The 12,429-nt window shown below is 42.3% G+C and overlaps 1 protein-coding gene across 29 annotated transcripts in view; it reads right to left on the bottom strand.

Annotated features, from left to right (window-relative positions):
- Positions 1–12,429, bottom strand: part of nfasca (neurofascin homolog (chicken) a) — a 143,863-nt gene that overhangs the window by 55,155 nt on the left and 76,279 nt on the right. For 25 of the 29 annotated variants that reach the window (XR_014800202.1, XR_014800201.1, XR_014800203.1 and 22 more), the window contains 4 exons: positions 8,681–8,877; positions 8,348–8,470; positions 6,097–6,267; positions 5,290–5,337 (listed from right to left, as the gene is read on the bottom strand). Coding sequence is in view for 26 of the 29 variants with exons in the window: in XM_084927359.1 (XP_084783485.1) it covers positions 5,290–5,337; positions 6,097–6,267; positions 8,348–8,470; positions 8,681–8,877 (539 nt within the window). In the remaining 3 variants the exon portion in view is untranslated. Of the gene's footprint in view, positions 1–5,289; positions 5,338–6,096; positions 6,268–8,347; positions 8,471–8,680; positions 11,897–12,429 lie in introns of all 29 variants that reach the window. The other 4 variants (XM_084927357.1, XM_084927369.1, XM_084927370.1 and 1 more) reach the window with 2 other exon arrangements.

Here is a 12,429-nt window from a genome sequence, read left to right as displayed (position 1 = left end):
ATGATGGCAGTGGATATTATGTTAGCACCTTTGAAGCAAAAATAAATAATCATCCCACATATAATGTATGAAACATTTTTACCTTTCATGTATTTTTTCTCTTCTAAATCATTTAGGTAACCAGTTTAGACTAAAAAGCTTTGATCCAATCCCAGCTGTAGAATCCAGCAACGAGGCTTATGTGAGACTAATTTGGCTGCAGCCGACTTTGCGATGCAGATCTATTATGGATTAAAGCTGTGAGTGTCTACAAAGGAGCTGCTGAGAATGAGACGAATCCAGACCCGGGCACCCATCGCTGAGCTGATGAAGGTGGCAGGACCAGCCTCAGACACCTCTGAGTGCATGTTTAGTCACTGCTGCTATAACACAAGCATAACTGGCAAACCTCACTCTCAGCCAGCAGTGTGATACTCAATATTCATCATGTGATTAAAGTCTGTTCCTCCATCCCTCGGGGACATCTTCCCAAATCCTGTTCTTTCACAGTACTGTCTGCATAATTAATACAGAGATTCTCTGTGTACATTCTACTTGAATTAAGGGTAGTTTGTGTGTTACTCTATGTCTATGTGTGATCCTTTAATAAGGACTCTGCTGCCAGCACACACAGACAGTAATGTGCAGTCAAACATCTTCTATATTCCATAACTCGATATTCATGATTGTTTACAAAAATGTTGATAACACATGGTCAAATACTATACACACTTTGGAATTTAAATGTCATGTCATTCATATTTATCAACCAGAAAAATAAAGGATGGTGTTCCTCCATCTCACACACATTACGACTATCTGCCCAAAAAGGATGGCATCATTTCTACCACCATCTGGGAGTCCAGCTGTGTGAACGCACCACTGTCTGTCTCCCTCTCTTCCTCTTATAATAACACAGCTGTGTGCAGCTGGTCATTCCCTTCCTGCTACTTAAGGCTGTAGAAGTCCCTCAGTCGATGCCAGCTCATTGTACTTACTGTGGCTTCCACATGTACCACGGGTTACTCTGTTATGTTTTGCGTACACTGGACTAACTTGGATGTCCTCTTAGTCCAAGTTAACAGGACATCCATGGATAATTCAGGAAATCCATCTGAGTGAATTATCTGCCTGTCCCTGTGCCAACTCCATTCAGAAAATACTTCTTTGTATTACTTGTATTACGTGTTTTTCTTCTGTACCTGTTAAACTTTTACTTCAGTGTCCTGCATTTGGCTGCAAGAGTTGTGATGACTTTGGTCTGCAGTCTATGTTTCCTCCAGGAGAAGCTGTTGTCTTACAAATCGGTTTAGAGGGTCCACATTTGTCTTCCATCCTGACTGAACATCACGATTGGCTCTCGCTGCCTCCCAGCAACCATACAATTGTGTTATTGACATCCTTACCTGGTGCCCGATCTCTGCCCCTAAGCTGCCTATACAGTCTCACCAAATCAGAACATGAGCCAATGGAAAAATACACCCACCATTCATTAGCTGCTGACATCATCCCACCCTCGTCCTATTCCCTGGGAGCTGGATTTCTTGCATTAACTTTAGAGGTTTGAACTGTTAAAAACAAACAACCTTTACATATGTTATCTTCTCCCTTTTAACTTCTTCTGCAAAGAGCCACAATCTTTTGCGAAACATCTACGATCCCATTGCGATGAGTGGAAGACTACCTTCTATACTCACCTGGGGCATCTACCCTGTCACACCACTTGGACTTACCAATGCTCTGGTTGTCTTCCAGGCGTTGGTAAATAATGTGCTTTGGGACTTAATTGCTTCATCTTTGTCTACTTGGATGATATTCTCATGTTTTCAAACCACTATAGTCATGTTTACTACAAGTATTACTTCCTCCAAACCATCAACGTGTCTTTTAGACCCCATTCCTACAAAACTGCTCAAAGAAGTCCTGCCATTAATTAATTCTTCGATCTTAAATATGATCAACCTATCTCTAATGGTCGGCTATGTACCACAGGCCTTCAAGCTGGCTGTAGTTAAACCTTTACTCAAAAAGCCATCTCTAGACCCAGCAGTCTTAGCTAATTATAGGCCAATCTCCAACCTTCCTTTCATATCAAAAATCCTTGAAAGAGTAGTTGTCAAACAGCTAACAGATCATCTGCAGAGGAATGGTTTATTTGAAGAGTTTCAGTCAGGTTTCAGAGCTCATCACAGCACAGAAACAGCTTTAGTGAAGGTTACAAATGATCTTCTTATGGCCTCTGACAGTGGACTCATCTCTGTGCTTGTCCTGCTAGACCTCAGTGCAGCGTTCGATACTGTCGACCATAATATCCTATTAGAGCGATTAGAAAATGCTGTAGGTATTACAGGTACTGCACTGCAGTGGTTTGTATCATATCTGTCTAATAGACTCCAATTTGTGCATGTAAATGGAGAGTCCTCTTCACACACTGAGGTTAATTATGGAGTTCCACAGGGTTCAGTGCTAGGACCAATTCTGTTTACATTATACATGCTTCCCTTAGGCAGCATCATTAGAAGACATAGCATACATTTTCACTGCTATGCAGACGACACCCAGCTCTATCTGTCCATGAAGCCAGATATCACACACCAATGAGTTAAACTGCAGGAATGTCTTAAAGACATAAAGACCTGGATGGCCGCTAACTTTCTGCTTCTTAATTCAGATCAAACTGAGGTTATTGTACTCGGCCCTGAAAATCTTAGAAATATGGTATCTAACCAGATTCATACTCTGGATGGCATTACCTTGGCCTCCAGTAACGCTGTGAGGAACCTTGGAGTCATTTTTGACCAGGACATGTCCTTCAACGCACATATTAAACAAATATGTAAGACTGCTTTCTTCCATTTGCGCAACATCTCTAAAATTAGAAATATCCTGTCTCAGAGTGACGCTGAAAAACTAGTTCATGCATTTATTACTTCCAGGCTGGACGACTGTAATTCATTATTATTAGGATGTCCAAAAAACTCACTGAAAAGCCTTCAGCTAATCCAAAATGCTGCAGCAAGAGTACTGACAGGGACTAGAAGGAGAGAGCATATTTCTCCTGTTTTGGCTTCCCTTCATTGGCTTCCTGTTAAATCCAGAATTGAATTCAAAATCCTGCTCCTCACATACAAGGTCTTAAATAATCAGGCCCCATCTTATCTTAATGACCTTGTAGTACCATATCACCCTATTAGAGCACTTCGCTCTCGCTCTGCAGGCCTACTTGTTGTTCCTAGAGTATTTAAAAGTAGAATGGGAGGCAGAGCCTTCAGTTTTCAGGCCCCTCTTCTGTGGAACCAGCTTCCAGTTTGGATTCGGGAGACAGAAACTATCTCTACTTTTAAGATTAGGCTTAAAACTTTCCTTTTTGCTAAAGCATATAGTTAGGGCTGGACCAGGTGACCCTGAATCCTCCCTTAGTTATGCTGCAATAGACGTAGGCTGCCGGGGGATTCCCATGATGCATTGAGTTTTTCCTTTCCAGTCACCTTTCTCACTCACTATGTATTAATAGACCTCTCTGCATTGAATCATATCTGTTATTAACCTCTGTCTCTCTTCCACAGCATGTCTTTTATCCTGTCTTCCTTCTCTCACCCCAACCGGTCGCAGCAGATGGCCGCCCCTCCCTGAGCCTGGTTCTGCCGGAGGTTTCTTCCTGTTAAAAGGGAGTTTTTCCTTCCCACTGTCGCCAAAGTGCTTGCTCATAGGGGGTCATATGATTGTTGGGTTTTTCTCTGTATCTATGAAGCGCCTTGAGGCGACTTTTGTTGTGATTTGGCGCTATATAAATAAAATTGAATTGAATTGAATTGAATTAAAGACTATTAGAGTAGAAACTATACTGTACAGAAGAAAAAGGTTCAGTCAGTGTTCTTTCAGGTGTTCATCACTGAGAAAGGGCAGGTGAAGGCAAGTCACACAACTCAGAAGCAGCTGTGGCATTTTGGGGGAATTTATCGATGGTTCATCAGGAGGTTCAGTAAGGTTGTCTTACCACTCGCCAGTCTAAACTCACCTAAAGTCCTGATAGAACAGCCTGCCCACCACACCTTTGACTTTTTAAAGGAATTCTGCAGCCTTACTTCATTTCTGGTTTCCATGCTTAGACAGAGTCAAAGGGCCAAACCGGGAGCTGTGTGGTACCGAACAGTCGGCCCACCTGAAGCTCACAACTAATGGAACTCAAAGATCTCCACAGCCACACGTCTTTCTCAAAGCATTCCTCAGTTACCAGCTCCAATGTTCCCATCTCAGGAGTGTGAGTTTTCAGTCTATTGGTCATTACCTTCATTGATGTTTCTGGTTAAGGAGAGCATCCCATGTACCATTACTAAGAACACACTGCCACCATATTCCAGCACCTATCTACTCTCCAGGTGAGAAAGTCTTTCAAAAGTGATTAATTACAAACTTCGCTTAAAAACTGTCTCTTGTTTACATTAGTGGATTTGAAACTGAGGCAATCAGCAACCCGTCCATCTAAAGCCACCCAAACACTGGGCTGCCACTGGCCAATCAAAGCACTCCATTCTCAAATTTCAGACACAGTCATTGTCAAGTACTGAAGAAATGAATACATTGTTAACCAGGCTCAATGTGCAGCAGTGTATTTTACAAACAGCTTCCCCCTCCACATCACTAAATATATGCATCATATCTATTTTTGACTAAATGAGTGGCAAACTGCAAGGAACACAGGAGGTGGGCACAAAGTCAGACACAGGAATGTGATGGAAGATCTGCTCACTGAGCCTCTATTGCCACCTTCTATTTCTATGGTACATACTACTGAAATGTTAGAAGCATTGTCATGTTCAAGCTGCTACACATTGTGCTCTATACTGCCACATCAGGGTTTGGCCTTCCTCTCAGTCATACAACCCTCTGTGTTTCTGATCCATGTGGGTCTTCGTAGTCACCAAAGTCTTTAAGCTTAATATTACTCTTACAGTCGATACACTGACTACAACAAACAACTAAAATCTAGCTCAAAATCTATATCCTAGATTTTGGCATTCAGCACTATGGGATAATAGGTGTTATTTGCTTTAGCTATAGGTAGTTAGGTTGTAGCTTGTTATTGTCTTTACAGCATTATTAAAATAGTTAAAAAACAGCCAACATTAAGAGAAACACAATAAAGCAACCCAAACGTATCATTCAGTATGAAACTAACCCACTTCTACACATGTAAAGAGCAGTTAGGAGGTTAGACTGAGCTTCAGTGAGTCAGAAGGTTAGCACCATGTTACACCCTTAGGAGGTGAACAGGAAACCGAGCTGTCCTGATAGGAAGAGGAAACTCACCACCGTGGGGCTCAGAGGCATTGTAAGATGTGTCATTGTATGGCTCCTCTAGAAACAAGAGGCACACACAGTGGCACATCAATCTGCATAAAAACACTTTCACACAACCTGACAACAATGTTCAATGTAACAATGTTCAGTGTAACAATGTAACAATGTTCAATGTAACAATGCTCAGTGTAACAATGTTCAATGTAACAATGTTCAGTGTAACAATGTTCAGTGTAACAATGTTCAATGTAACAATGTTCAATGTAACAATGTTCAGTGTAACAATGTTCAATGTAACAATGTTCAACGTAACAATGTTCAATGTAACAATGTTCAACGTAACAATGTTCAATATAACAATGTTCAAACAAACTGTTGGAAGAACGATCCAACATTTCACAATCTGGTCTTTCAGAGGCAGCATTAGGAAATCATCACAAAGGTTATGGTTTTGCGCATGTCATGTCATAACATCCTCTCTAGATAGATAGATGGGGTCTTACTCTACTTGGGTTAAAGTAGTGTATGTGTTCAAAACAGACAAAGCAGATAAGAGTTTAGCAGGAAACAGCAGCTCTAACAACACAACAGCAATAATCACTTTGGCAACTGACTGCTTCAGGATCTAACTCGTAATTAGTTTGTGTGTGTGTGTGTGCATGTGTGTGTGTGTGTGTGTGTGTGTAAGTGTGTGTGTTTGTGTGTGTGTGCGTGTGTGTGTGTGTGTGTGTGTTTGTGTGTGCGTGCGTGCGTGCGTGCGTGCGTGCGTGCGTGCGTGCGTGTGTGTGTGTGTGTGTGTGTGTGTTGCATACTTACTGGTCTGAACTTTGAGTTTGTATGGGTTCTTCTCCTGGATGGTGTGTGTGAACAGAAAGCGAGCTTTGCAGCTGTAGTCTGTGTTTGCATCTTGGGCCAAAACATTGGAGAAGTAGAGGTCTCCATTAAGACCCATGGACACTCGTTTATCCTGAGGGATTGGACTCATATCTCAAGGTCACAAGAACAGACAGAAATGAAGAATAAGAGAGAAGGAATGAAACCACATCGACAAGTTTAGGATTTCATATATCAGCTGCAAGTTCAATAACGTTCAATGCTAGATTGGATCTGGGCAGCTCAGCGTGTAACTGAAAAGATGTAAAACAGGTTTTTGGCTGTAAAGTGGTCCTTCCAGGTCATTAAACAGACATGTCTTTATTTTTAAATCTGGTTGAGTCAAAGTGCCTTCCTTCCATTTTTTAATACCTATGCAAGATTTCCTCTTGCAGTGAAAGAATGCAAAGAGGGGCCATGTCATCCGAGCAGCTGGGACTAATAAAACAAATCAACCACTTCTATATTTGCCACAAGTATGTCTATGTTTGATCTAGAGGTCGACTACATTTCTCAACTAGACTAAGTGCAACAGATGGTTATCCAACATTTTGATGTCTTTTAAACTTCCAATTCAGTTAAAACACAATGATGTCACTCCTTAAAAGCATCCTGACATGTGACAAAGTTATCTTTCCAACAATTTTTTGTTAGGTCCAATATTTGCACCCAATATTTTCGTTGTTGCATGGACTCTGCTTGGCATTATATGCTTTGTTGTGTCATCCATATATAGCTGCTTGAAGTATTACCATGACACATAAGTGATCTCTGGAAAAGCCAAAATGTCAACCTACAAACGCAGAAGTAACAATCTCTTCAGGGCTACTGGAGACAGTTTGCTGCTTCTATTTTCACATATAACTCAAATCAACATCAGCTGAAGCAAAATTGGTATGGCCCAGATCTGCCCCACACAACGTGCTTACACATGGCCCACATAGTGCAAAGAATGACGGCCCTTTCATGGCCCACACACGAGCCAGCACATGGCCAGTTGCAGACACACTGCTGGTCCTGTGCTGGCCCAGAACAGTTTCAACTCTGGGCCCAGATGTCAGCCTAATGTGTGCCTTAATCAAGCCATGTAATAACAACATGTGCCAGAACATAATAGTGCAAAAGTAACATGATGAAACTCTGTTCAGACTGATTGCTACATAGCACTTTTCTACTCTCCTGGATCACTCAAAGCGCTCTATACAACATGCCACATTCAAACCCTTTCTATAAACTGAGTGCTTCCTAACTACATTTATACACTTTTACACATTTATGCAGACTGGAGGCACCAGGGATCGAACCACTAACCGTCCGATCACTAGATGACCTGCTCTAACTCCTGATGCTGGATCCGGGCCAGAGCTGTTTTCTATGAGCCTGGGCCACATACACCAAACCACAATCGGGCCAGACCTGTCTGCTATGTGGGATGCTGATGTGTTATTCTACAGTCACTACAGACAACCCTCCAGTACACCCACACAGATGTCAAGGCGGAGCATCCCCCATTGTAAGTGTGCGATGGGTGACATAACCCATCTGACTGTTAACACAGAGCCCCAGGACCAATCAGCAGCTGGGCCAGCAATCCTAATGATGCGTCGGTGTGTCTGGGCTGTACGACAAACTGCTCTGGCTTCCTGTTGTTTGTTTATGACTGTGTTTGTGTCACAAGCTTTATGGTGAACAGGTCAGTTCAGGTTAACAGCCATTTACAGCAATGTCAGTTTTCAAGCAGGACAAATGTCCAGTCTATATTTCAGTTTCAGCTTTACATAGAGAATTATAGACTGGACTGAATAAAAATTGGTATTGTTCAACTAAATAGCTTCTTGCCTCTGGCTGTAAAACAGCTAATGGCTGAACATGAGGCCTGCTCTGTCAGCTAACAGTGGCATGAACTTGTGCAGACGCAGCCTAAGGACCAGAGCAGCACGAGGCGCCGGGAATCAGAAAAAACATCACTTTATTTAGAACACGGGAGTCCTAAATAAAATGCACCTCATACATCAAGGTAGCTGTGCTGAAGAACTTTAACAAAGCAATCAGGTTATCCCTAAGAATGAATGACTGATAGGTGAAGCCAGTCTGGGTTCTGATTCCTACAAGTGTCTCTCTAACAGCGAGGAAACAGATACCACATGCTACGAAAAAGAAGAGGGTTTAGTGATTTGGGGAGTTTGAAACTCACTGCTGTCCATCCAGAAGGTGAACGGAGGAGGCAGACCTGGTGGGGGGTTGCAAGGTAGAACCAGTGCGGAGCCTTCAGTCACAGATACTGGCTCCAGCACCTCCTTAGGCCACAAAGGAGCCTCTGGAGGATTGGGGGAAATATGAACAACAGGATTCAGCTATTAGTTGAAAATATAAGAAATACAATTAGCACTGAGCTGTTGGTGCAGATAGATATCTGTCATCCATCCATGAATCCACTTATTACTCCAAAGTTTCAAGGGGTGTGTTCTGCATATCACAAATGAATGAATGACATGTAAATAGCAATTAGTGTGTTCTGTGATCTTACTGGAGACCCGGAGCAGGATTTTGTTGGACAGAGACACTCCAAAGTCATTGGTGGCAAAACACTGGTATTCTCCCTCGTAGTCCTCTGGCCGACCTCCGCTGCGGAAGCCAATCTCCAGGGTTCCCGAGCGTTTTCGCATCGTCACCCTGGGATCTTTCCCAATATTGAAAAACTTCCCATTTCTTCGCCATGAAAACCTAAGATTCAATTGAAGAAATCAAAGAATTATATCTCGTATAACCTTGTTTTCCAAGAGCAGACAGTATCTATGTGTAACCACACTGAGGCAGGAAACACCGGGCAAAATATAACCACAAATAAACTGCAGCTCTCCAAATAATAAAAGGAAAAAAAATCAAACTCAAATTAGATTTTTTGTTTGTGTTTTACGTTATTTATACGTTTGTCTTTCTCTGAAAGTGTCTGATTGTTTAGACGCATGTTTTGCTTTTTCATTTGAGCTGAAACTTCAGTGGAGGCGACACGATGATGATGATGATGATGAGCCTGTATTTGTCACACGCACATGTTCACATGCTTCATGTCGATGCTAAATGTTGCACTTTGCTTCACGTTGCTTAGAACGTCCACATTTTGACTTTTCTACCTCTGCCAGTAGTAAATACTCAGTATTTTCTCCTATTTGTCCACTCAGGACTGCACTGTACAATTTCTTTACCCAATGTTGTAGTATAATAGCTTGTATGTGTATACATTTTGTTTGTTTTTAACTACCTCTGTCTAGTCTATTTTGTAGTGTGTTTGTAAAAAAGTACAATTTCACCACACCATTGCAAGCTAAGGTTTTCTTTTCTTCTCAGACTGGAAGTCCAAATGAAATCCCAGTAAGTCACATTTGTAGAAATAAGTGATGTTAAGAACAAAATCTTTTCCTTTCAGAAAAGGTAAATTACAATATCATTTCTGTGAGTGTACGGCTGTTTATATTAAACACATCAGACACTAAGGACACACGAACACTATGATAATGATCTTTTCATTGTTTAACAAGCAGAAAATGCCAAAGTTCTCTGCTTGTTACCAGGTGACATAAGGTACTGCTGATCAATGCACTCGACTAACTGTTCAGAAGAAACCAATACGTGACACGTACACCGGGACCACCTGTATAAAAGCCGATGTTTGGCAGTTTTCTGGTATGCTAAAAATGAAAGACCACAGAAATAATCTTCGTGATGCAACTGGTGCTGCCCAACATGGACACAACACGATTTCCAGAACAAATAAAAGTCCCTCATTCAACAGTGAGAGTGATCATGCACAAATGGAAATCAAGCCTCCCAGGATATACATACCAACCAAGGTCACCCTGAGGTCACACAACGCTCAGAGAAACTGCAAGAACTCCGGAGCTACATCTTAGTACGTTCAAAGTTCATCACAGTACAGTTTGATAAAGATTAACCAAGCATGGCTTCTTTGGAAAATCTACCAGGAGAAAGCATCTTTATCCATTAGAACATGTCGTTCTATTTCATTCTGTTTTAGTATCGTCTAAGGACCTGATTCAGTCCTAATAAACAAAACCCTACAATTAAAAGAGGATGTATTTTTCACATGACTGTATATTACTCAACTGTTATATGATGGCAGTACAAATATCCACCACACAGTCTACACGTGCGTTTAGTAATACTTTAATCCGTGTGGTTGGTTAGTGAGGAAGTCAGCTCCAGTTTTAGTGAGGCGTGGGGATTTACAAGTAAAGCTTCCTGTTGTTTTTCAGCAAGTAACAGCTGTGCTCGGCCTGTTTGTGGTGCAGCACAGAGCACCGAACCAGGAGAGTGTGTGTGTGTGTGTGTGTGTGTGTGTTATGTAGTTAGAGACTGGTTGCAAGTGAATAAGTGAACAATCCTTTTTGGTGAATGATCCATGTCCACCATGTGCATTACTGAAGCAGAGGAGACACAGCATGTGCACATGGCGTAGTGGCTCTGAGTGGCTGTTTGTGAGGTTGTGTACTTATCTGTGTGAACACAAAAATCTTCCTGTCTGCAGTGAAACAATGAACCACTGCTCTGAGCTGCCCATGCACCCAGTGATGTAAGCAGTGGTGTCTGTGTTTGTGTTTAGGCCTGGTCTGAGTTTGACTTACGGAGGTGAGACTTGGTGTTAGCTATTCCTTTAAGCCTCATCCCCGTGTGTGAGGCATCAAATGCTCCAGAGCAACAGCGGGACAGAGAAAGGTATACAAACACTGTAAACCAATGTGACAGCTCATTTGTGTATGAGCCTCGGTGCTGAGCAGAGCTGAATTGTAAACAGATTAATCTAAAACTATGGATGGCTTTATTGATCCAAACGTCTGTATCTTGTGGTTCCCATAATTTACTCCAATGCTCTCTTCTGGCTTTTCCTTGACCCAAACTTTTTAAGATCTCTGAGGTTCTTTCAACCCCTGTTGTGGAGACGGCCCAGCAGCAGCTGCACTTTTTCAAGGGTTTAAGGAGGAATCAGTCGGTGCTGGTGAACTTTTACCGTTCTACAGTTGTTCTACACATGCCATTACTGTGTTGTATGCCGGCTGTAGAGTGGCTGAAAAGAAAAGACTGCAGAGGTTGATGAGGTCAGCTGGTCTCTGGATGAGACTATAAGCCCTTGATGTCTCCTCTGACCGACCTCGTCAACTGGAAGGGTAGGAACCTGAGAAGGTTCCTCATCTGTGGTTCCCTCATCACAGACTTCAACAGGTCTCAGGTGGTGCAGTCCGGTGCTCGGCCTGTAGATGGCCTTTGAGTAGGGAGGATTGCCATAGTCTGCCAATGGACTGTGTATGTTTTTAACTCTCTGAGCCTAGGAAAGGTTGAGGTCTTGTACAACCCTTTGGGTGGTGCTTGGAGCTTCTCCACTCCCTTGTCAGCCTCATCAGCTGCAGTATAAATGAACCAGCTCTGCAGCCCAGTCTCTGCTAGATTATTATACTCACCTCTACAACCTGCTTACCCTTCAACAGCGTCTTCCCTCGTGGGGAAATCCTTTTTGAAATCCTCTGCAAAAAATCACCTGGACTAACTTATGTCTGTCCCCTTGAGCCTGCTTCTCTAGACCTGTGCAGTTCCCAGACTTCCGTTTCCTCCCTGTTGCAACATACAAAGTGCACATGTGTCCATATAAAAGCCTTTTGTCCATAACTGTTCCCTGTGGCCCTTGTTCTGATGTTGCTCCTGAGTCACCGCTTCAGCTGGCCACCATCAGCTGGACCAGAGAATAAACAGTATTAAAGTAGCAGGAGTGAAAAAGTAGAAAGCTTACATAGAATATTGTTCTTGTTCTATGACAGTAAAGACGGTAAAGGTAAAACATTTGTAATTTGTAAGTTTGCTCACTGATACAGAAAAGCTCTAATTTTTATGGTAGTGCAATTTTAATGGAGAGAGACAGAATATCAACCAAAAATCCAGAAAAAGCACATTACATAAAGGTTATATATTGAAGTGGATGTCACTGAGTGAAACAAGTATTGATCCCCTACAAACCAGCCAGAATTCTGGTTCCCACAGACTGGCTCAGTGGCACAGAGACTGCAATCAGTCAATCAATTACAAAAACTCCTCACCAATCTCATTATATGTATAAAGCACACCTGTCCACAGAAGCATTTTCTTCCACTCCAACCTCTCCATCACCATGGGCAAGCACGAAGAGCTGTCAAAGCATTTCACAAGACTGTAGACCCACATAAGACTGGAATGGACAAGACCATCAGCAAGAAGCTTGGTGACACGGTG

The sequence above is a fragment of the Perissodus microlepis genome, chromosome 5, assembly GCF_051167445.1.
Source record: "Perissodus microlepis isolate ML-2025 ecotype Zambia chromosome 5, ASM5116744v1, whole genome shotgun sequence".
NCBI lineage: Eukaryota > Metazoa > Chordata > Actinopteri > Cichliformes > Cichlidae > Perissodus > Perissodus microlepis.
The sequence above is the reverse complement of the archived record's forward strand: the minus strand, read 5'-3'. Positions and strand labels throughout refer to the sequence as shown.